The sequence below is a fragment of the Nannobrachium achirus genome, assembly GCF_963921795.1.
Source record: "Nannobrachium achirus genome assembly, chromosome: 21".
In the NCBI taxonomy this organism is placed as follows: Eukaryota; Metazoa; Chordata; class Actinopteri; order Myctophiformes; family Myctophidae; genus Nannobrachium; species Nannobrachium achirus.
This window is the reverse complement of record NC_137828.1, coordinates 4,855,360-4,880,311: the sequence shown is the minus strand read 5'-3', so window position 1 is coordinate 4,880,311 and position 24,952 is coordinate 4,855,360. Positions and strand designations below refer to the sequence as shown.

General features: G+C 40.9%; 1 protein-coding gene and 1 long non-coding RNA gene across 2 annotated transcripts in view; one reads left to right on the top strand and one right to left on the bottom strand.

The window, feature by feature from the left end:
- Positions 1 to 5,055: 5,055 nt before the first annotated feature.
- Positions 5,056 to 7,506, top strand: LOC308307029. The gene is made up of 3 exons (XR_013963196.1): positions 5,056 to 5,191; positions 5,316 to 5,588; positions 7,376 to 7,506. It is a non-coding gene; the product is annotated as an uncharacterized lncRNA (long non-coding RNA).
- Positions 7,507 to 17,447: 9,941 nt separating this feature from the next.
- The window catches only part of LOC308307028 (complement C3-like), a 72,635-nt gene continuing 65,130 nt past the window's right edge, over positions 17,448 to 24,952 (bottom strand). Inside the window, exons 44-45 of the mRNA XM_080752120.1 lie at positions 24,760 to 24,908; positions 17,448 to 18,996 (exon numbers count right to left, since the gene is read on the bottom strand). Coding sequence (XP_080608246.1) covers positions 18,760 to 18,996; positions 24,760 to 24,908 — 386 coding nt within the window. The 3' untranslated portion in view covers positions 17,448 to 18,759. The remainder of the gene's footprint in view (positions 18,997 to 24,759; positions 24,909 to 24,952) is intronic.

Sequence of the window (24,952 nt, the reverse complement as noted above, 5' to 3'; positions counted from 1 at the left end):
ATTAACGGATTATAAAGTCCAGAGTGCCTCCCTCAGGCCCCATTAACGGCCATTATCTTATTTTGAAGGCCAGAAGTCCATAGCAGTAACACTTCCGGTCTGACGTCATGGCGTCATGCGCCGGAATCGATCGTTGTTTACGTGGTGTCATGGCGGCTCGGATCAGTGCTTTTATACATGTGTTATATAAGCGAGCATCTGCCTCCATCTTCGCTTCTAAAGTGTAGTTTTGAGATAATGGACATTAAAGATGAGATCCCCCGTCCACCTCAATGTTATGGGATTACTATTTTGTGCCCGTGGAGCCGTGATGATGACAAATCAGCGACGGAGATCGGATCGGGACCTCCGGCCATTGTATCCGGTAATATAACAGCCGTTACAGTAATATATTACTTTTCGCGAGATATCTCGGGAATGGCACTCCAGATACTCGAGTACATTTCGCGAGATATCTCGGGAATGGCACTAAATCGGCTCTTAACTAAACAATGTCCATATTAGTGATGTGATGGTCAGGAGTTTTTATGACCCGTGGGTCACGCAGTTATTAATAATTGTCTCCACCAGCCGAAGGCATGGGGGGAGAGTATGTTTTCGTCTCCGTCCATGCGTCCGTCCGTCCGTCCGTCCGTCCGTCTGTGTGTGCGTCCTCGCAGTTTGTTACCACCTAATCTCAGTCGGCGTTGGCCCGGTCGCTGCCAAAATGAGCACACACACTCCCTGGATGCCAATTCAGAACCTCTGACCTACCTCAAATGGGCCTGTTCTAGCGCCACCATGAGGCCGATGTTTGCAAAACACATTTCTATACACTACTCTTACAGATTTTGTCCAAAAAGCCTACAAATCGGTAGGCAGTATCTCTACAGTCATGTCATCGACACAGATCTGTCTGATGTTCCATATTCCATCCTCATTGGTTAAGATTGGCTTCCAAAGATTGTAGGATTGGGCAGTTTTTAACAAAATGCCTCAAATTACAAACGCACAGTGCAATTATGTCTCCTTGGATTGCGTTTGACCCCGCTCATTCAAGAGTACCTAATTCAATACCACCCAATGCACACCCACAACCAACATACCACACCTGGTGGAGACCTGTGCTCGGAAGAGCACTGCTTCTAGTTTGACTTGTCACTCGCAACCCACCGTCTTTAACAGCATTTACGTCAAAAAGGTGCTTGTAAACAGCCTGAAAGAGTGGTTCACCCCCAGATTACTTTTTTCAGGTCTCCTCAAAGAAAGAAATCAACTGTGCTGGCTCGCAAAAGAGCTGCCAGCTTCTGTCGGCTATCTAGCAGTTTTCATCAGAGGTTCAGGGACATACAGTAGTAGCGGATTAAAAAAGGTGTCTCTCTCTCTCTCTCTCTCTCCAGATGTGGACATTCAGCATCAGTCCAGTGTGGGTCCAGATGTGTACTGTGCAGTAGGACTGACCATCGCTGTGCTGGGGGTTGCCATGGGAACCTTCTTCCTCATCAAAGGAAACCAGTGCAACTATTAAAATATTAAAATATCAATCACCTTATTCCTGGGGGGGTCCCAATACATACATATATCAATGGGTTCCTGTGTTGCCATATCTGCTTATAAATGACTTTGGTGTAGTATAGTTGCTTGTGTGTGTGTGTGTGTGTGTGTGTGTGTGTGTGTGTGTGTGTGTGTGTGTGTGTGTGTGTGTGTGTGTGTGTGTGTGTGTGTGTGTAATGTTTTCCCTGACATATTTTTAAAGTAACAGATCTAGAAGCTATGTGACTTGTAGTGACCTTGTAGATCTGCTTTACATGATGTAAAGTGGTAAAACCTAGCAGCATAGTTGATTCTTATGGGCTTGTTTTCATAAACCTAGTCGCTTGTTTCTCTCGCAAAATCTGGCAAAACACTGATTACCTGCAGTACACCTGCAGCCCACTAGGGAGGAAGTGGACAGATATTGAATGAATAAAAATGAGGTACAGTAAATAATTGTCAATTAAATCATTTCATTATCAATCATCATCATTAGACACCCTATGACATTGACATCAGTCATCCACAATATATTTCTCAATGTTTTAGGCAAGGTTTCAGCCTGATCAAACCCCCAATAACTTCTAGATTATTATAAATATAATACAGGGAAGGTCCCCAAAAAGAGCAGCAGCACTGCTGGCCCCACCCATAGGTTCCCAGAACTCTATTTTAGCTCTACATCAAGAGGACGTAAAAAAGGATCCCCGAACCATGGAAAATTTGTTTGGTAAATGCATCTTTTAGTCTAACTCGTAGCGACTGGCAAGACTACACTAGGCTACTGGAGCATTTTAATAGGGATTGGGGAAACAAACGGGGGAAACCAAAACAAAGCTACGCTGCTTCTTCTGCTTGTGGTTTCTGCCTAGACCGGATCAAACGGCCGTTGTAAACGAGGCGAGGTTAGAAAGCAGGAGTGAGCCTGGCTAATCCCATCACATGACCCTGTATTTAAGTGACATGATTGGTTAAATTAAACTTTAACCTGTGTTTGATTGACTGCTGCCACAGACAGAACTAGAAGCAGTGCTCTTCCGAGCACAGGTCTCCACCAGGTCAGGTATGTTATATTGGCCTCCAGGGGCGGGCCGTGGGTTTTACACCTAGGCCTTCGATGGCTGCTGCACACATGCACGCACGTGCACATGCCCGCGCACGTGCACCAGGGTTTCCGCTAGGCATTTTTGGGGCCGGCCACCTTGGCCGGCAGGATTATATTTTACCGGCCAATCAATTAATTTATCGGCCATATTATATTGAACGTCACATACGTGTTTGCAGATGAGATACTGTATCTGCATGGTGCACCGTGCACCCAACTGATAATTACACCATTTTATGTTTGCGCTGGGCTTCCTTCCTCTTTATCACAGATGCAATTGCAATATGTTCCAACAAAATAATATCCTAACTATCTACTTATGTAGAGGTATCGCTTGCCAAAAAAAAAAGAAGTGAATAGGTTAAAGTGGGCGCGCAACTCAAGCGAACCGTTTGCGCGCCCTGCCACACAGTGGCCTACAAATTAATACGTTAATAGTATATGATTTTGGCTTCACGTCTCATTAAACCTTTACACACATTTGTTTTATTTTGTTAATGTTATGTTATGATGGCGCAAGGAAGGTTGACTTGCCTCTGTTGCTTTGACCACGATGGCATCACATCCATGCGATCAGAAAGTCATGTGCGTGCTTGTATAATATCCATGATTCCACAGAGTTCGGGTCCCTTTTTTATTATCGTCTACTGGGTCCAGCTTGGTATAGATTACCTCTGAAGAACCCCAGTTCGTTCTGATTATAACACTAAACCCACGCTGATTGTTACAAGGTGCTGGAACTGTCAGCTGTGAAACGTGATGTGTGCTTCTCCGTCAGGCCGTGTGCGTGTCTAAAATAGCAGACATACAAGCTCACAGCGTCGCCTTGTTGTGAGCTTGAAGCTCTGATATGTCCAATGCACAGCGCAGTAGAGATGGGATTTATGGCTCTTTGAAGTGAGCCGGATCTCTGGGATCCGTTCCTTTCAAAGAGCCGTTCAAAAGACTGGCTCATTCTAGTAGTTACTTTGTAGATTTTGATTATAATTACAAATAACTTCAACCCTATATACATTTATTTCGGACATATATAGGTACATATCTGCCATTTGAAAATAGTTGATCTACAAGCTCACAATGCTATCGTTCATTTCAAAGAGCCGTTCAAAAGACTCGATTCGTTCGCGAACGTCCCACCTCTACAGCGCACCATGACGCAGCAGCAGTGGCGGTGAGCTCCGCTGTCGTCAGACAGACTCACAGAACATGATACATATTTAAAATTATGATAGGATTTAATGGTTGTAGCTTTACTACTTCAGACAAATAATTATGTGTATAATAAGATTAAATGATAAAATAGCCTAATGCTGCATTCACACTGCAGATAGTTGAACGTTTTGCTTGCTTGGTCAATGTTATCTCAATGGAAACCAGCTTTAAAGATACAGGACACACACAAGACAAAGCTTTGCAAGCTTTAAAGCTGGTTTCCATTGAGATAACATTGACCAAGCAAGCTAAACGTTCAACTATATATCTGCAGTGTGAATGCAGCTTAAGAGGCATTTTCCCAGCCGGCCACGGTGGCCGGTGGATTTTATAATTACCGGCCAATTAAATATTTAACCGGCCAATGGCCGGTAAATACCGGCTAACGGAATCTCTGACGTGCACATGCCCGTGAGTATCCACCATCTGCCAATATTGCAGCAGAGCCCAATAATACATTCACAGTCACAGCCATATTTTCTTATGTAGCCTACAACACGAAAGCATGCAAAATATATGTGGATGCACACTCACAATTCAACAGGCTTCATCACCAGCCAGCTAGGGGGCGAGACAACAACACAAATCTAAGAAAGTAGACCCCCCCCCCCCCCCCCCACCTGCAAGGAAGTTGCTGTGCAAGTGCATGCAACATAATATATCCCCAACTCTATGAATATATCGAATCAAGTGATACGCAATATCTGCCTTTGTAGTGATCCAAAATGTAATAATGCATGTGCATAGGATAAAAAAGGTTTGCTTTTCTTCCCTATTATAATAAAAGCAATAATACGTCCATGGATTGGTACCGTGCATAGTGTAAACAAGACACTGGTGCAGTGAAACCCATTATGCAGTACATGTGTTCATCGAATATTTGGTTTGATGCCTGCCTGGTAACAAGTGATGAGAGTGAATAGTGTTTTTTCATTGGTTGATGTAGAGTAGAGACTATCGGAGAAGTGATTCAGTGTTCATTTCTCTGAAACATCTCAACTCATCAACACTTCAACTAAACTCTGAAACATCTCAACTCATCAACACTTCAACTAAAATCTGAAACATCTCAACTCATCAACACTTCAACTAAACTCTGAAACATCTCAACTCATCAACACTTCAACTAAACTCTGAAACATCTCAACTCATCAACACTTCAACTAAACTCTGAAACATCTCAACTCATCAACACTTCAACTAAACTCTGAAACATCTCAACTCATCAACACTTCAACTAAACTCTGAAACATCTCAACTCATCAACACTTCAACTAAACTCTGAAACATCTCAACTCATCATGACTTCAACTAAACTCTGGCTCTGTGTTTCACTGTGTTTCATCTGTTTCTATGCAGCAGGTAAACTTTATTTACATTATTATTTACATTCAGTCTGTGTTGATATTATAGAGATAATAGAAATTAAAAATAAAAATAAATCATTTTAATATACGTGAACACATTTATACATTTCTATCTCCAGGTGGATATCCCCTCTTTGATGCTGCACTCTGTGTGTTTAACTCCAGTGAGCTGGAGGACATACAGTACATCAAATCATATTATTACAATAAATATGAGATTAACAGGTTTGACAGCAGAGTAGGGAAGGTTGTAGGATACACTGAGGCTGGTGTGAAGCAGGCAGAGAGATGGAATAATGATCCTACATTTATGGCTGCACTGAGAGCACAGAGAGAGACGTACTGCAAACTGATCGTTGGAATTGACTACTCCCATGCTCTGGATAAGAGAGGTGAGCTGATCACATCATCAACACACAACACCTTATAAACTATACTTATTACTACTATTAATACTACTACAACGACGACGACGACGACGACGACGACTACTACGACTACTATTACTACTACTAATCTATCTATAAATGCGAGAAGTCTCTGCGTGTCTGTCTGTCTGTGTGTCTGTAATCCGCGTATCTCGAGAACCGTTCGTCCCACCGGCTTCAGATTCGGCACGCGCGTTCCCCGCCGCGGCACGGAGTGCAGTGCCGGGTCTCGACCCGACCCGACGCGCGGTTTTCCCGAACCGGCGCGAAACGTTCGGAATCTCCTTATGCGGGGTTGATTGTTGACATCAGGCTGTTCCGGAGGAAATCGGCGAAAGCTCTGACTCATTGTGACATCACTTCATAAAAGGCTCTGACATTACGTACGCCACATGAGTCAACAAAAAATCTCTGTGAGTGTGTATGTATGTATGTAATCCGCGTATCTCGAGAACCGTTCGTCCCACGGGCACGCGCGTTCTCCATATATGGGCATAAAATGAATGCCCCCATATATGGGCATAAAATGGATTGCAGACAGACAGATACAGATATCTCCATATATGGACATAAATGGACAGAGGCAAACAGATGGTCAAAGATCTCCATATATGGGCATAAAATGGACGCAGACAGACAGATACAGATATCTCCATATATGGGCATAAATGGACACAGGCAAACAGATGTTCAAAACGGGTCCTATGACAACAGGTAGGCCTATAATGAGGTTTGCATTAAAGGGGGAACCGGCACTGTGTCTGCAACACAGTTGGAGGCACAGACAGATACTCCATATATGGGCATAAAATGGACGCAGATAGACAGATAACTCCATATCTGGGCATAAAATGGACCCAGAACTATAACTGCAGTGATCTCCATATATGGACATAAAATGGACGCCGACAGACAGACAGATACAGATATCTCCATATATGGGCATAAATGGACACAGGCAGACAGATGGTCAAAACGGGTCCTAAAGGGCGGGGCATTCATTCCCTATTTACATTGTTCCGAGTTGGCCAGGTCGCCGACTAGACGCTGGGCCGCCCGAAAGCTTCTAGTAATAATAATAATAAGGGTAATAATAATAATAGGCCTAATAATAATACTCTGTATGTACTAATTATGACTAATACTCTACAACACCCAATGAAAAAACACGATTTGCCCTCATCACTTGTTACCAGGCAGGCATCAAACCGACAAACGTATTATCATTTGTTGTTGCAGTTGTTGTTATCGTAATAATAATTGTTGTTGTTGTAATTATTATTATTATTAGTATGATGACATTACTGATGTATGATTCATATTAATGATGTAATAAACTAATAAAATACACAGTAGTGTACAGACTACACTTTTAGTTATTTACTAATTGAAAAATATTACTGTAATATTATTACTTTCCCCGGTGATTAGTAGTCTAACTTATTACAACTGCCTAAACAGTAATAAAGTTATTAATGCAAGTGACCTTTAGTTACACAGTTACAATGTTGATTTGTTTATGACACAGATAAACTCTATTAAGCCTTTAACTTACAAGATACGTTGTAGCTTGTAGATTTGTTCTTTTTAAGCATTCGCCATCTCACTAATGATGCCATAACTTGTGTGCATATGATTACTTTTTATAGGAGTCTGACGAACTAATATATTACTCTTCATGATTACCTTTGGTCATAATATGAAACAAATAAATACAAATAATAATCATCATAATAATAATGTAATTTCAGTGAAGCCTGAAGTGCGCCTGGCCTCAGCAGCCCACTCCGGTGGTAGACATTCACACATGCTGGTGTGCAGCGCCTACAAGTTCTATCCTAAACTGATCATCATCACCTGGCTGAGAGACGGACAACCCACCACCTCTGATGTCACTTCCACCGATGAGGTGTCAGATGGTGATTGGTCCTACCAGTACCACTCCTTCCTGGAGTACACACCCAGGTACACACCTAATAGACACCTATGCATTCCACTACACACCCAGGTACACACCTAATAGACACCTATACATTCCACTACACACCCAGGTACACACCTAATAGACACCTATACATTCCACTACACACCCAGGTACACACCTAATAGACACCTATACATTCCACTACACACCCAGGTACACACCTAATAGACACCTATACATTCTACACACCCAGGTACACACCTAATAGACACCTATACATTCCACTACACACCCAGGTACACACCTAATAGACACCTATACATTCTACACACCCAGGTACACACCTAATAGACACCTATACATTCCACTATACACCCACTGTAATAGACATCTATACATTCCACTACACACCCAGGAGAGTTGCATAATTACGAGCATATATATTTCCAAATAATATCCCTATCACTAGTAAACGCCCGGGGTCCAAATGCATTTTACGTATTAAAACGCAGAGGTTACTATTTGGAAATATATGTTATGCACAAAATATTTTCATCAATCATATTTGACATTTTATGTAGTGTCAAATTTGGACGATACCCCCCTCCCCCGCCCCTCTGCATGTCCCAAACTCAGCCTCAAACTCAGCTGATTGCCATGACAACCTCAGCCTAAGCATCCCCACCTGATGTTTGATACGATAGGGCAGTGGTTCTTAACCTTTTTACATCAAGTACCACCTCAGAAAATATCTGTCTTTACAAGTACCACCATAATAACTGATATTAAAATACAGGTGTGTAGACCTACCTATCCCTATCCTATTCAGCTAGGCACAGTTAACACAGGAGGCTAATTTATTCCTTGAATTCATGGAGATTTTGTTTTTGTTGCATTTCTAAGATAATAATTTGATGGGTCATCAGCCAGTAGCTAACTACTACATTTGTGAACTTCCCGTGCAAACGTATATTATATTTCTAATGTGATTGATCCGTTCTCATACTCATATCAGCATGTCTGGAATGCCTATTTCAATCAATTGCTTGTTCAGAAGAACGACCTGCATAGTATAATATCAACATTTCACTCCACTTACAAATGTATTGTTTCTTATTTTTGGGAAACTCCTCTGAGTACCACCAGAGGGGGAACATGTACCACCAGTGGTCCACGTACCACAGGTTGAGAACCACTGCTATAGGGTATAGGCTACTAGCAGAGATAACTAGTAGTAACCACTACTAAGTAATGTAATATACTGTGTGTGTGTGTGTGTGTGTGTGTGTGTGTGTGTGTGTGTGTGTGTGTGTGTGTGTGTGTGTGTGTGTGTGTGTGTGTGTGTGTGTGTGTGTTACAGATCAGGAGAGAAGATCTCATGCATGGTGGAACACCCCGATCTCATGGAGCCCCTAGTGGTGGACTGGGGTAAGTGACTCTACTGTAATGTTCACTGTACTCTGCTGTAATCCACTGTCCTGCAAAGACAACCTGCACATTGATTCAATACTTTATGAGCAGTTTGAAGAAAAAATATAAAAAAAACAGCACAGAAATCAGCCTTCAGGATTTTGGGGGGGAAACACTTACCTCAAAACACTTTGAAGACCTTTTTTTTATCAGTTTAACTCTTTGTATAATTACTGCACTTTGGCTTAATGCAGTAGTACAGTACAGTCTACTGCAGTCAGTGGTTCTCAACCGTTTCAGGCCACGACCCGCCAAAATAATCATTTTTTTCAATGGGGACCCCCTCCCTAACAAGTACTTGGAAGTGTGGGAGTTGAGTCATTACATTTTCTTTGACTTGGTTCCACAGATAAATATTGTGAACATAGCCGATCTACAAGCATTGCGAGGCGTTGCATATCGGCTATTTTCACAACTCTTTCTTATATCATTTGACAATTTGCCCAATGTTTTGACCAGTTTTTATAGTATAGTTTTTGCAGTATATAATGGTCTTTTTACCTCTCTTTCCTATGTATTAAAATGGTCTTAAACTGTCATATTTAGGATTAGTAGTCTCCTTCAGGATTTATTTTAAGATTTTAGATACAAGTTAATCAATGGGTGAGTTTTTTTTTATCTTAATTTCTCATCCACTGGACCAATCAAAGCTATGATCGGCTTCTTCTCCCATTGAGTGTGGGTCGAACAGCGTCGGCAGGTTAGATAATCACCTGCGTCACGGTTACTGAGGTTAGGTTTAGGTTTAGGGTTAGGGTTAGGCATAGTTTTACTGAGGTTAGGTTTAGGGTTAGGGTTAGAGTCAGTTAGGCATAGTTTTACTGAGGTTAGGATTAGGGTTTGGGTTAGAGTTTGGTGGTCGATCCAAAGGGTGTTCGACCTAATGACATGTTACCACTGGGCTTTGTTGTCTATTGGTTGGTACCTGAAACTCGTCCAGTGAGAAAGGTTCGGTGGTGAAAAAACTAAGCACAATTAAAATGCTACATCATTTGTCTGTATCTCAATAATCTAAATTCATCAGTTAAAGTCCCAGCCCTAATCATATTAATGTGTTTATTATTTTATCCAGATGATTCCATGCCAGAGTCAGAGTGGAACAAGATGGCCATCGGAACATTTGGTCTGGTTGTGGGCGTGGCCATGGGCGTGTCTGGATTCATCTACTACCAATGGAGGAGGAGAGGTCATTAACATATTTAATTAACACATGTCATTAAATGTAACCAGGATGATTCATCTACTACTAATGGAGGAGGAGAGGTTATTAACATATTTAATTAACACATGTCATTAAATGTAACCAGGATGATTCATCTACTACCAATGGAGGAGGAGAGGTTATTAACATATTTAATTAACACATGTCATTAAATGTAACCAGGATGATTCATCTACCAATGGAGGAGGAGAGCTCATTAACATATTTAATTAACATATGTCATTAAATGTAACCAGGATGATTCATCTACCAATGAAAAAAAAAAGAATCATTTTGGGGGTGAACTACTCCTTTAAGACGTCAACTTAAATTGTATTTGACAACGTTAGTAACAACAGCAGTGAATAGCAACAGTGGCTACAGCTGTTACTTAATGATGTAGTTTTAAAGTATGCAAATAGCGAGGGTTGGTCTATTAATAGACTGTTTACACAAACAGCTCACTGCTGAGGACTCTGAGGGAGACAGGACTACATAAGATACATGGTTTTATGATTGGACCGCTTCGCTGGGCATATGTGGCCCACGGGCCACCAGTTTGACACCCTTGGTTTCACTAAACAACAACCCAGTAACATGGTAACTGGTATGGTTGTTACACAGTGTGTCCTGTAGAGGTCAGTATTTCACCTCTTTTAACCATCTCTCTTTGTTTTTTCCTATCAGGACGCATCCCTGTGCCCACAAACTGAAGGTGAGAATCTATACTAACTATAAACTTTATGTCACTACTGAAAGGGAAACATAGAATCTGTAGTAACTATAAACTTTATGTCACTACTGAAAGGGAAACATAGAAAGACATTCATCTCAACTATAAATGGAATGAAACCAGATGAATTGTGTTTACATGGTCAAATAAATCCTAATCTGGTTATGTCTACCAGGTTATGCTAACTGTGATATAGATTAATACAATCAGATTGATGAATATGTTGTAGACTTGTTGTACTTGTAACAGTCAGATTACAGACTTGGTAATTTGTGATTTATATTTAACTAATCAGTTTGAATGTTAACTGGTTTAAAAGGTCCACTCAGCCTAATTCGGATTGGTTCATTGTTTCCCTGTCATTCTAACTGGACCATTCTGATTGGTTCATTGTTTCCCTGTCATTCTAACTGGACCTTTGTGTTTCCACAGATGAAAGCAGTCATTGCTGCCCCCTTCTGGGGAGAGGAGGAACTACATGTCTGACCAGTCAGCTGTTAAATATAATCATAATTATGAATTATAATACAATTAAATACAAATATTTAATAATAGTAATACTAATAATATCAAATCAATCAAATCAAACATTATTGATACAGCACATTTAAAAACGACAGTGTCGACCAGTGCTGTACAGCAAAAGAAAAACAACCAAATACAATCAAATAAACGAACACAAAGAAGTAATCAGGTTAAAACTTAAGCGGTCAAAAGCCAAATTAATAAAGTGAGTCTTAAGGGGTGAATAGGCCTACCACTCATTTTCAACATTGAACTATGTCATTGTGTAAGCCAAACCCCAATCAATCCTCCAGTTCAAGGCAACACAGAAGTTTACAGTTTACAGTTTAGGCATTTAGCAGACGCTTTTAATCCAAAGCGACTTACAATAAGCAGATAAAACATCACTATAATAAACAAGATAATATGTCAGTACATCAACAGCAATATAACAAATGCAAATGAACATCTATCTAGAAAAAAAAAACACAATATAATCAGTAAAGATGGTTCTAAAAAACTAAAAAACAAATGCTAACCAACAGAAGGGGGTTGGACTTTCTTATTTCCACACAACAACTCCAAGGTATATTAATGACAGTTCAATGTTGAAAATGAGTGGTATTAAAACCCTGGATGGACGGACCTGAAGCTCCATCACCCCTGAATTAAACATTTATATTATGTGTCATTTAAACAACAAGCTAAGGATAAAGGTCATTAGGTTTACATTGTGTGAGCCTACAACAAATTAAATTATATTTTATATTTTTATAAATATTTCATATTTTTTATGAATACTTAATGGTTGTCAATCATGCTGAGAGTAAATCTCTCAAGAACAGATTCCGTGGATAAAACAGCAGAGAGCTGTTTTCTTTAATTATTTTTACGATGGGTCCCCAGATTGTAACCTTGTGTCATGGCAGATTAAGAAAGTAAAATTTTCCTCAAATAATGTCAATCAATTGGGTTTATTCTCGATAGTCGTGCTACGAGTTAGACTAGTTAATGGACAGTCACATACCAAACGATTCTTATACCAAAATAACCTAATTGGTTATACCAAATTAAACCCATTTTAAGCTATAATCATTTTGGAGTTGCACTGGAGGTTCCGATCGTAGGTTCAGTTGATGACGTCATGTTATTTCCTGAAGGCAACGTTCAAGAGAATTCCCTGAAAACAGCAGTTTTTGCTTCTTTTTTCACCAAAAGTGATCTTTTATAAACGTGAACCTGAACAGGACATTTTATTTTATACTTTGGTTATTAAAAATGTTTAAAAGTCTGGAAACAAAGAGAGAGAGAGAGAGAGAGAGAGAGAGAGAGAGAGAGAGAGAGAGAGCGAGAGAGAGAGAGAGAATAATAATGATATATAGTTTTTATAGTTTTTTGCACATATCTCTTATGAGGGTCCCTGGTACAACATGTTTTCAGATGAGGATCCATGGACATTCATTATGTCTACTGATCATTAGATCCTCATGTGGAAATATGTCCTCCTGGTGGGGGCTCCTCACTGGCATAGGAGCCAATAGGATACGACAGCAGTGAAATATGTCCTCCCGGTGGGGGCTCCTCACTGGCAGATGAGCCAATAGGATACCACAGCAGTGGCAAGTGGAAGTAATGAATTAGCATAATTACTACATTGGAGAGAAAAAGGTGTGAACAATAATTGGCTATTTATACAATAAATATATATCAGTGACAACACATGTATTGTGTTGTACATTTACGCTGTATTATACCACAGGTAGTTCTGTCCAATCATTCTGATTGGTTGAAATAGGCTCCCGAGCCGGGCTCAAACGAGCATGACATCACACCGAGCCGTTCTCAAATTAATCCGATCAAAATATACAATTCTTGTCGCTAGCTAGTTTGCATGGGAAGTTCACAGACGTAGTAGCAGCATAATATTCCATTAAAACATTTAGAATTTCTATTGAATAGATTAATATATTGATTACAATGGAATTGAGATTAGTTAATTGTTTGTTTGTTTTTTGCTCTGTGTGTTCAGTTTGGCAAATGTTAGACTCGATGTTGTTATTTTGAGAGTGAAATTCCACACAATATGAATACGTTTTATGTTTTATTCTGATGATAACTTTGTTGTATAATCTCAATCTTAGACTGGAGGGTGGCTTTAACGTGATTATTGTTACTTCAAGTTTATTATAGGCCTAGTTAATGAAAAATAATGAAATAACGAAGACTACTATTTAAAAAAAATCATTAAAGGGGGCGGGACACCGGCCGAAGTTTAACATTATGATACAGTAGGTCACGTGGTCTTTCTTCAAACGGTCTGAAAAGGAGGTGGGGCCGTATCAGTTATTAGTGAATGTATACTTCATCCGTCGTGCGGTGCCGCGCACAACGTTGATGTGTTGTTGTTAGCTGGTAGCGCCGCACCGCACGGCTATTTTCAAGAGCAATTGTGTGTGTGCACTGTACACACACACACACACACACACACGCACACACGCACGCACGCACGCACGCACGCACGCACGCACGCACGCACGCACGCACGCACACACACACACACACACACACACACACACACACACACACACACACACACAGGCTACCTGCCACAGACTTCAGTCCTCCGGAGCTCCGGTGAAGACTGGAGCACTTTTTAGCAGAGATGGCTACTAAAAAGTGGTCCGCAGCTCCGGTGAAGCGCTGGACTGGAGCACTTTTTAGCAGAGATGGCTGCTAAAAAGTGGTCTGTGCTGCGGAGGACCCTCGTTCTAATCTCTGACACCTTTTTGTTAGAAGACTTGTACCCTGTACGCGGTTAGGGGGGATTCTATAGCAGATTATATCAAATTTTTACCCCTAGAACTGCTTGTTTTAAAATTTGTTTTATGAATTGTCGCATTTTCTCCTCGCACAGTTCTGTTGGGGTTGTTTCACTAGATAATACTCAGCGCTCAACTCCGCCCCTCCCGTCATATTACCCAATCAAATTAATTTAATTCAGTTACTGTACAGAAAGTACTACTTTCAGTACAGTATCTACAATAAATTAATTTGATTGGGTAATTTAACATGGGGGTACATGACATCATTAAAAAAATTGGCTAATTTGATAGCCATAATTAGCTGTTTTGGCCGTGTCATGCCCACTTTAACTGAACTAAATAAAAACTAGACTAAAAGAATAAGATGATAACTTACTAACTGTGTGTTGACAAAACAGTACCAACAGTAACTGAATATATATTTTTAATTATATATTTTGTTGAGTTTTTTATTACACAATAAATCTACTTATTCTGACATTTTCGTACCTGACAAATAACTGAAAGTATAAAATAAAACTAACACTAAAACTAATAAAAACTAAACTAAAACTAATAAAAACTAAACTAAAACTATAGGTGTTGTCACAAAAATATAAACGGATAAATACTACCAACCCCACTCTAAAAACTAATTAAAACTAACTAAATTAGAAAAACAATTGTCAAAACTACCGGTAACTAAAACTAAACTATAATGAACAATCTAAAACTATTAGAACCTTGCTTCAGTGATGCTGGTGGAAGTCGGCTCCGCCCCCTTCCTGACTGCATCACTGTCATGGTGATAACCAGGGTAAAGCCACACCCTCCAGTGTGATGTCACTTAATTTGAAACAAAGGGTTAATTAATCACACAAAAAAATCATTAATCAAACTCAAATGTAATCCTGGGCTCTGCTCTCCCTCTGCCAAGCTGGGGAGAGCTCTGATTGCTTCCGCACAAGGAGTGAGCAGGCCGCTTCTTATCACCTGACGAGAGAGTTACATATTATTCCAACCTGTTCCTTTCCCCTCCATCAGACGCCCGGTTGCCCAGGGGGAGGCAGTATAGAGACCAGGATTACTGCATGTTGTTTTGTGATGTAACAATGTAACTTATTGGCGTTATGGTTAACATTGTCTAAATTTTCAGTGAAAATATTTAATTCATATTTGTGGAAAAAGCTCATAATTCAATTCATAATGTGATCATTCATAATATGTAATCTTTTGGATCACTATACTATGTAATCATTTGCATCATTATAATATCTAATCGTTTGTTTAGTTTTTTTTACCACTTGAACCCTTGTGTGCAGCGCTTCCAAACTGTGGTCCGGGGCCCACTGGTGGGCCGTGGGGATATCGCAAGATGGTCCCCCATAAATAACTGGCAAAAAAACCCAACAACAATATGAATTGTTTATAATCTATAAAATCTTGAAAAGTATAAACAGGAACTTAAAAGTATACTTTGTTAGTTCCATTGATTCCATGATCATTAAATTGAACTCTGAAAATGTATCGCGGTCCTCCTATCTGACCACTTAAAGGAGAATTCCGTAGATCTCATATTTCGCCGTCATTTTGCCGTGTTGTTGTAGACAGAGATATAAGTAGAGGATCTAGCACAGAGCCCTGGGGAACCCCGGTCCACTGCAGCAAAGGGTTAATAAGTGGTTCAGTTGAACTGTTGTGAGTTTGATTTAAACGGCTTTGTTTGATTTGAGTCTCTTGTATTACTGACAGATGGAGCACGCACGCACGCACGCACGCACGCGCACACACGCACACACGCACACACACACACACACACACACACGCACACACACAGAGAGAGAGAGAGAGAAATTATTCGATATTACTTTTTTTATGAGTTTTTTGGGGCATGAATCCAAACTCTAAACTTGATCTCGATATTATGTCTACTCCTAATCCTAAATGTGACCTTGATATTATGTCTAATCCTAACCTGAATATTGTATTAATTGTAATCCGATAACTCCTAAAAATATAAAACAAACATTTCTCTTTTTAGGACCAAAACTAAGTCTGTTTCTTCACATCGTCTGTTTGTCAAATTAAACTATAAATGATGTGACTGTGCGGACACAACACACACACGCACGCACGCACGCACGCACGAACGCACGCACGCACGCGCGGTATCTTTGCTCAATAAAGCAGTGTGTTACTATTCATCTCTTATGGTCATATTTTGTTGTTTGTCCTCAGCCGAGAAGAAGCGATTGTGTGTGTGCGTGTGCGTGCGTGCGTGCGTGCGTGCGTGCGTGTGTGTGTGTGAGTGAGTGAGTTTTTGGACATTTCCTGTTTTAGCTGATTGTTTAGTTGTTAGTTTCACATGCGGGCGACACATCTTTGTTTAATTTAATAGGAGTTATTTTCGCTTCTTTTTTTTATCGACTTGAACCCTAGCATCCTTATGAATGTGTTTGATGCTACTTTAATATGTTCATATCAATTATATCTGTGTTTTCGTTGTGGTGTGGACTGTGGACTTTACCATGAGTGAGAAGGATTTTTAGAGGGATATCTTTATCTTTATCATGCCCGGTGGGATTGGAGCTTTAGGCCTAAATGTTGATGAATTGAATACCTATAGGACCCCAATGGAAACAAAGCGCAATGACTTTAATGGTGTGTTCATTTTGTGTGTTCATTTTAGACTGAGCGTTGTTTTGACAGAGCCACACGTCAGTTTTCTAAAGATTGACATGGTTTATAGATCGATCGATCGACAGACAGACAGACAGACAGACAGACAGACAGACAGACAGACAGACAGACAGACAGACAGACAGACAACAATGTTCGACAAATTCAGATCAGCTATTTTCAAAATAAACCATTTTGAACTTGTGAAATGGGGCATTCTGCCTAATGAGTATAGCCTACTTTTAATTTTGGTAGGCTGCTTTGTTGTACATGTTGATGCCAGTACTTTGGCACTTTTACTCAAGTCAACTTGGAATACTGAACTTTCACTTAAAAAGTATTTCCACAATGTGATAATGACACTCTTGACGTGACATCATACTCTTCACTGATGGGGAATAAAATGACTCTAGTCATTGGTTTTTGGTTTGATTAGTGATCAAGTAAAACCTGACAAGTTTACCTTGTAAGAAAGGTGGAACTGTACTATAATTAAAATTCATTGCATAAATTGTCCATCAAGTCAATTTTATTGATACAAAGCGGGATCAAAACAGTTTTCTTAAACATAAAGCAGATCAAAACCATCCACCATTCACCTAACATTTGACCAGGGTTTCTCATGTGGTGGATCACGGCCCAAAAGAGGGTCATGAAGCGTTTGCATACGGTCATGGACGAACTGTTAGCCACACCCACAGAGTTGGGTGAATGGTAAAAGAGGAGGGGTTGATTCTATGATGTAATTGTATCTGTGTTTTTGGACTAGCACTTTTGACCCACAAGGTGGCAGCCTCCAGGGAAAAAAATAAAAACAAAACAAATGAACTTATGGGATCCTAAACTTTGCCCGTACCCTCATTTAATATGCCACATCCCTGTTATCAACATTTAGAACCCCCAATTGCAACATTAGACTAATTATGCCTTATCAGGGCTCAACATTTTGAATAGGCCTATAGCCTACTTTTTTAATGTGGGCTCTGTTTATTATCATTAGACTTGAATGAATGAAGTTATGAATGGAATTGCATTGTAAAAATTGTAACCTAGTTTTGATATAAATGTACGATGTAGGCAGTGATAGAATAAATGTAATTGTGTTCTGTGCAAACTTATTGAAAAATAACAGCAGCAAACAGTGTGGTTCTGTGTGTCGTTTACTTCCTGATCCTGATTTCTTCCTGGTATGTTGCCCAATCAGAGGCTGACTTCATGCATGCATAAACACAGATATAAAAACCGGAGGGAGGTATCTAGCTTTTTATATCTGTGTGCATAAACATGTGAGATGGGAAGGGACTAAGCTCTTTCTGGACGTGATTGGCCTGTCCCTGGCTGTGACAGGATGACATCATGAATGTGTGTCAAACCTGGGGAGAGTGTTTTTTGCAGGTCTTTCAGTCCGAGTGTATCAAAAAAGCAACTGGGTTAAGGACCGTTGGTCCAACCAGGTTAGCATTCACCAGGTTAGCATTCACCAGCGTTAGTTTTACTGAGGTTAGGGTTATGGTTAATGTTAGGTTTAGGTGTATCTCCTTTCCCCCGACTTCCGGTACCTCCGCGCAGTCAATCACAAGCTTCCGCCGCCTTAACCCAGTTGCTTTTTTGATACACTCGGACTGAAAGACCTGCAAAAAACACTCTCCCGTCAAACCTGCTGTCACAGGGGCGGGCCAATGAAGGCCATGCAATGCTGAGTGACAAATAGGATTTTCAGAGAAAAGCTCCCAAAACACAATAAAAAAATCATGACCGGTGTGGGTATTTAAATCTGCCTTACAAACTGTCTTACAATCTTTAACCTGTCTTACAACATGTGCTCAATAATAAGTGATATTATCATAAGAGTAATCAGCGTCAACATTATCAGTGATATCATCATAAGAGTAATCAACATCAACGTTAGACATTTTCTCACGAATCCAGGCCACAAATCTGTGGACATTGGTGTAGACACCAGGCTTGTCACTCTGAACACACTGAGGTCCCCAGCTCACCAGACCAGCGATGTAATGAGTCCCATCCTGTTCACACATCAGAGGACCCCCTGAATCACCCTGGAAGAACAAACAACCAGTTTAACTCCAACCGTGCCAAATGCCAAAATGGCTCCAAGGTAGATGTGCTAGGATTTGGTATGTTTTTCTTTACTGTGCAATGAAAAAAAAATATTTTTTTTAATAGAAATTTCTTCCCACAGAAACAGACACAGTTGTTGTGATTCAGTGGCAAAATAATTTTGTCAATCAGACAAATGGTTCCAGAGATACAGCTGTTTGAATAAAAAAAAGTGTCTATCCACTAGAATGAACACACATTTTCTCAATCAGCTAAACGAGGGAGCCAACACACAAACAGAGAAAAGCATCTCTCTGATCTCAGGTAATTTTGACATCTTTAAAAAAAAAAAATCTTTTTTTTTCTATACAAAAAACACAAAAGACGTCATTGGCACCCAGGGCTTTTGAAAAAAGACGTCATTGGCATGAGTTAAAGGGATATTTCACTTTCTCTTGCCCCCTTTTTCCCCCTCCATTCTTTCTTTGTATTACTTGAGCCAGCAGAGCGCACAAGTACTGTGTTTGTTGTGGTCTGTTTCCAGCTGTCTGTTTCTGCCCGACAGTACAAAGGCAGGGCCTTTAGCCAATGAGGGAGCAGCGTTCTCGGTGATGTCACCACTAACAACGTGGAACCTGATATAAACGAGTAAGACGCCTCAGGGTGACATGCGACCTCGTGCCAATTCTTGGCCATCTGGCCAGTGATGTATATCGGACCAGTTACCCATATATGGAGACCCCTGGTACCCACATATGGAGACCCCTGGTACGGAGATCCATGTACTGTATATAGTACATCCCTTTCATGCCCAAACATGGAGATCCCTGTCTGAACCAGCCACACAAATATGGGCTGTCTTCCTCCATATATGGGCATTCCCATATGAAGTCCTGTTAGATATGGGCTTAATATTGATGACATCAGGGATCTCCATATATGGGCATAAAAGGGATTCTGTTAGAGTGGTTCCCATGACATCACAACATACAATATATTTTATGCCCATACATGGAGATCCCTATCTGAACCAGCCACACAGATATGGGCCATGTCTTGGCCATCTGGCCAGTGATATATACTGTATATATATCGATGACATCAGGGATCTTCATATATGGGCATAAAAGGGATTCTGGGGAATACCCATATATGGACTTTTACATAGGTGATGTCACCTGTGATATCACCTCCCAACTTTTCGGATAGCAATGCGTTGAGAGCTTGTAGATCGGCTGTTTCTGCTAGTTTGGGCCCCCCTCCATGACCCAATGGATAATGGAAAATCAAATCCATGTAGTTTAACACATCCTGCGCCAAAGTCTGTTGAGTGGCCAGGGTCCATCTCATAGAGGAGCGTTGCAACATGCAGGGACTCACGTAGCAGTGACGTGCGTGTTCACGTTTGTGCATGTGATGAAAAAGACCCGGATGAAAATGGCAACAGGAAAGCTATAGGCTAACACTCATTTAGAAGATCGATTTTCTGCGATTTAGCCGGAAATAAAACTTTTCCGCTTCCAGAAGAACACAGTTCAGAAAAAATTAGCTTCAAAGATGTGAGTTTGTATTGGAGTCGGCGGCGCGATGCGGCGGCGTTACCCGATTACGGGCCGATGTAAACAGAATCGCGGCCCGGGGCCTGGATGGACATTTAGACCGGGGCTTCGTTGAGGCCTCCGATTAATTAATTCATTTTATTAAAAAAGCCGGACTAGATCGGGATCGGCACCCCGGAATATGTCGCGCCGCCGACAGTATAGATTGAGTTTTTTTGGGGGGGCTCTAAACTTTATTCTACCATTTTCAATGGAATAAATCGTCGGACCATCTAGACTCGGTCGTTGGGAAGCGTAGGACGAGCCAGGACCACCCACATCTCTACAAGCAGCTCAGGGTAAGTAAAATAGCAAAAAAAAATATTGTATTGTATTGAAAAAAAGCTGAACTTGTCCAAGATAGGCACAAGAAGGGTTAACATGCAACAGGACGTGCATGCGTTGTGTGGGGGGAGGATGTAACCTCGGAAGAGCACTGCTTCTAGTTTTTTCTTTGATTTCATTTTCCACTTTTCCCGTTTTTTTCCCCCCTTTAGCGGGGCTGTTAAGGAGAACAATACTTCAGTTCTGGAAAGAAGCACCACAATTTTACAGAGTGTACCTCTTGGGTCATTCTTTAGAAAAATCACATTAGACACTTAATTTTCAAAATGTCCGCCAGTTTTAAAGATGGCCGCCTTTTCGGATATGTTTTACAGTACGCCAGCCAGTTAATATCGAATTTTCATAATATTAGAGTTGTTTTGTAGGTTTTAAAACATCCTGAGTTCATTTATTACACTTTTAAAGCAGCCAGAATAACCTTTCTGACTTTTGGTTGGGGTCTTTCCTCACCTGGGACCCCCCAGACAGACCCCTGAGCCTATTTCAGTAATCGCTCTGCTCCTGCACCAGAACAATGTTAAATTAGATCTGAAATATGCTCTGAAATAAAAAATGACTAGTAGCAAATAACAGAGGTCTTCCACGGGGGGTCCGGGACCCCTGGGGGGGTCCTCAGAGCTATTACAGGGGGCCTGCCAAATCTCGATGAGATCTTTTTTTTTTCTTTTTTTTTTTTTACATTTGAAACTTTGAATGTTTTTATGTATCCTGGTTTTATGTATTGTACTTTGATGGTTTATTAGTATTCTCAGTATTATTTATAATGTTTTTTGTGTTAAAACAGTTATGGTTGACAGCTGTTACTGCAGGGATTGCAATAATGAAGGTATTGCAACTTTTCACTTTGGGTGCAGAACAACATTTCCATTTATTGCACTGCACTCACACTGACAACACATACACACACACACACACACACACACACACACACATACACACACACACACACACACACACACACACACACACACACACACACACACACACACACACACACACACACACACACACACACACACACACACACACACACATTTTAACCATTTATTTATGTCCACACAAAGGAGAGGCATACAAGGACACAAATAGTATAGGTGCAGTAGAGTAACATTTACAAAATCATGGCATTATGTCTTCATGATACAATAGCAAGGCACTTGGTACTCTACGGGTATAAGTAACAGCGTCTCCGCCATATGTGGCGGCTGCCGATTATAGCGGAGACGGAACAATACTTTGCCAGCCTTTTTGCCTCTTTTTTAGGCACTCCAAGTTGTTGAAACCCTCTAACAACCAGCCTGTGGGTATGTCCTAGGCTGCCAAATATGAAAACAAATAGTCTGCACCTGTACCCCAGCTCTGAGATCGTATTTAGGAGAGGTTGGTATTTAATGACCTTGGTCATGAAAGCTTCCTCTAGGCTAGGGTCAAAGGTGCAGGCCATCTCCAATACAGACACTTCCCTGGACTCTTCATCAACCACAACAACATCTGGTGTATTAGCTGTCAAAGATGCAAACATTTCCAAGTTATCACAGAGATGAAACATGGATGGAATGACACGGGAATGTTTGTACACACACACACACACACACACACACACACACACACACACACACACACACACACACACACACACACACACACACACACACACACACACACACACACACACACACCTCTTTGTTATTGTCACCCCAAAACCCTCACCTTATCCTCTTATAGAGCCCATGGTTAATTACGCCCAAAGAGATTCACTACACTACAGTAATTTCAGACATGCAGGATATATTCGTCTTCATCATCATCATCATCTTCAATGTCCAACCTAATAGTGTTGACACAGTCTCCACCATAGCATAGAGTGAAAGGCAGGTTATTTGAGCAGCTGCACCGTCCCTTACAACCTGCTTTGCAGACACATTTGATGGGCTCAAGTACTGCCTTTGGAGCAGGGAGAGCAAGAAAACTGAAACCTGGAATATACCCTCCACTCTCTGAATTCCATCTATTTTCTTCGATTGGTGGAAGCACAGGGAAATTTGTCAGGTATGATTTATCCTGCATTGTGACGGAGTTGGCACGGAGGTAATGTGGTAGCAGTGCAGCACGAGTTGGAGGTAGCATCTCACCCTCCAAGTTATTTGACAGAAATAGTTCCCATCTGAGTAATCCCAGGGTTGTTGGACCTTTTAAACTGTAAACATGGCATGCAAAATGTTCGGACTGCAATGTTGATGGAAGCTCACAATTTATAAGCTCAGGAGGAATGGCCAATGACCTTGCCAAGGTCCTTGAAGCGGTTAGTGGCTTGGTCATCATCATCATCATCATCATCATCATCATCAAGTAGGCATTGACCCATGTCTTTTTGGTGATTCCAACAAATGTTCTTCCCCAGTCAACACCTGAAAAACGCAAAGGAACCCTTGACATTTGTAACATCAACTTGAACTCACTCGAATATATCAATTTCCTTTTTTTGTACCGGAGGCAAGGACTTGATAAGGAATCGGGGTATCAGCCTCTTCATGTGTTTGCACTTCCTCAAAATCATGTCCCTTGATGAAGGTATCGTATTATGATGCCTACTTCGTCATACCTGACAAATTGCCCTGAGCTTCCATCAATTGAAAAAATAGATGGAATTCAGAGAGTGGAGGGTATGTTCCAGTCAGGTTTCTTGCCATCCCTGCTGCAAAGGCAAAGCTCATCAAATGTGTTTGCAAAGCAGGTTACAAGGGACGGTGCAGCTGCTCAAACAATAACCTGCCTTGCACTCTCCTCCCTGCAAATGATATAGTGGAAACTGTCAACATTATTAGGGAGGACATGTATAGTAGTGAATTTCTTTGGGTACAATTGACCGTGAGCTCTTTAAGAGGATAGGGTGCGGGTTTTGGGGTGACGATAACAAAGAGGTGTGTGTGTTGTGTTGTCAGTGTTAGTGCAATGCAATAAATGGACATGTTAGACTGTGCGCCCAAAGTGAGAAGTTGCAATACCTTAATTCTTGCAATACCTGTGAACCTGTCTGTCTAACACACACATGTTATAAATAATACTGAGAATACTAATAAAAACAGTTTCAAATGTAAAAATATATATACATATAAAAAAAAAGGAACTTCCCCATCAAGATTCGGCAGGCCTCCTGTAGTAACTCTGAGGACCCCCTAGGGGTCCGGGACCCCTGTGGAAGACCCCTGGGTATTTGCTACTACTCATTTTTGCTTTCAGAGCCCAGTTACAACAACTTTAATGCTTCAGTTATGATCTAATTTAACATTGCTCTGGAGCAGGAGCAAAGCGACTACTCAGATAAGCTCAGGGGTCTGTTTGGGGGGTCCCAGGTGAGGAAAGACCCCAACCAAAAGTCAGAAAAGTTATTCTGGCTGCTTTAAAAGAGTAATAAATGAACTCACGATGTTTTAAAACCTACAAAACAACTCTAATATTATGAAAATCGGACATTAACTGGCTGGCGTACTGTTCAGAGGCAGCCATCTTGGAAACATGGCAGCCATTTTGATTTTTCAGTGTCTAACGTGTTTTATCATAGGAACAACCCCTAAGGAGTACTTGTGAAAAGTTTTAGGTTTCTTTCCACTTGTGAAGTATTTTAGTGCAAAAATGCATTTACCTGCCCCGCTACTTGGCCTTGCTGCTTTTTGGCATTCCTGCTTTTCCCGGCTTGGCCACGTTATCGCTGCTTTGAGCTATATTTGTTTTTGTTTTTTGAACAAGCAGGTCATCTTGGGCATCACAATATTTAATACATTTCAGGTCAAAAGGGTTCACACACACATAAACACATACTTGGCAGGCGTCCACTCCTCCCTCCATGTGTCCTGCACAGATCATGGTGTCGTCCAGACGGTCTCCATAGACATCAGGGGCCGTGCAGTTCCGCTTGGAGATCAAAGGAACCCTTGCTTCCAACAGCCTGTTGGTACGTTTTTTATTCCCTGAACACAGAGACAAAGAGCGAAAGAAACACTGACTGATCCTG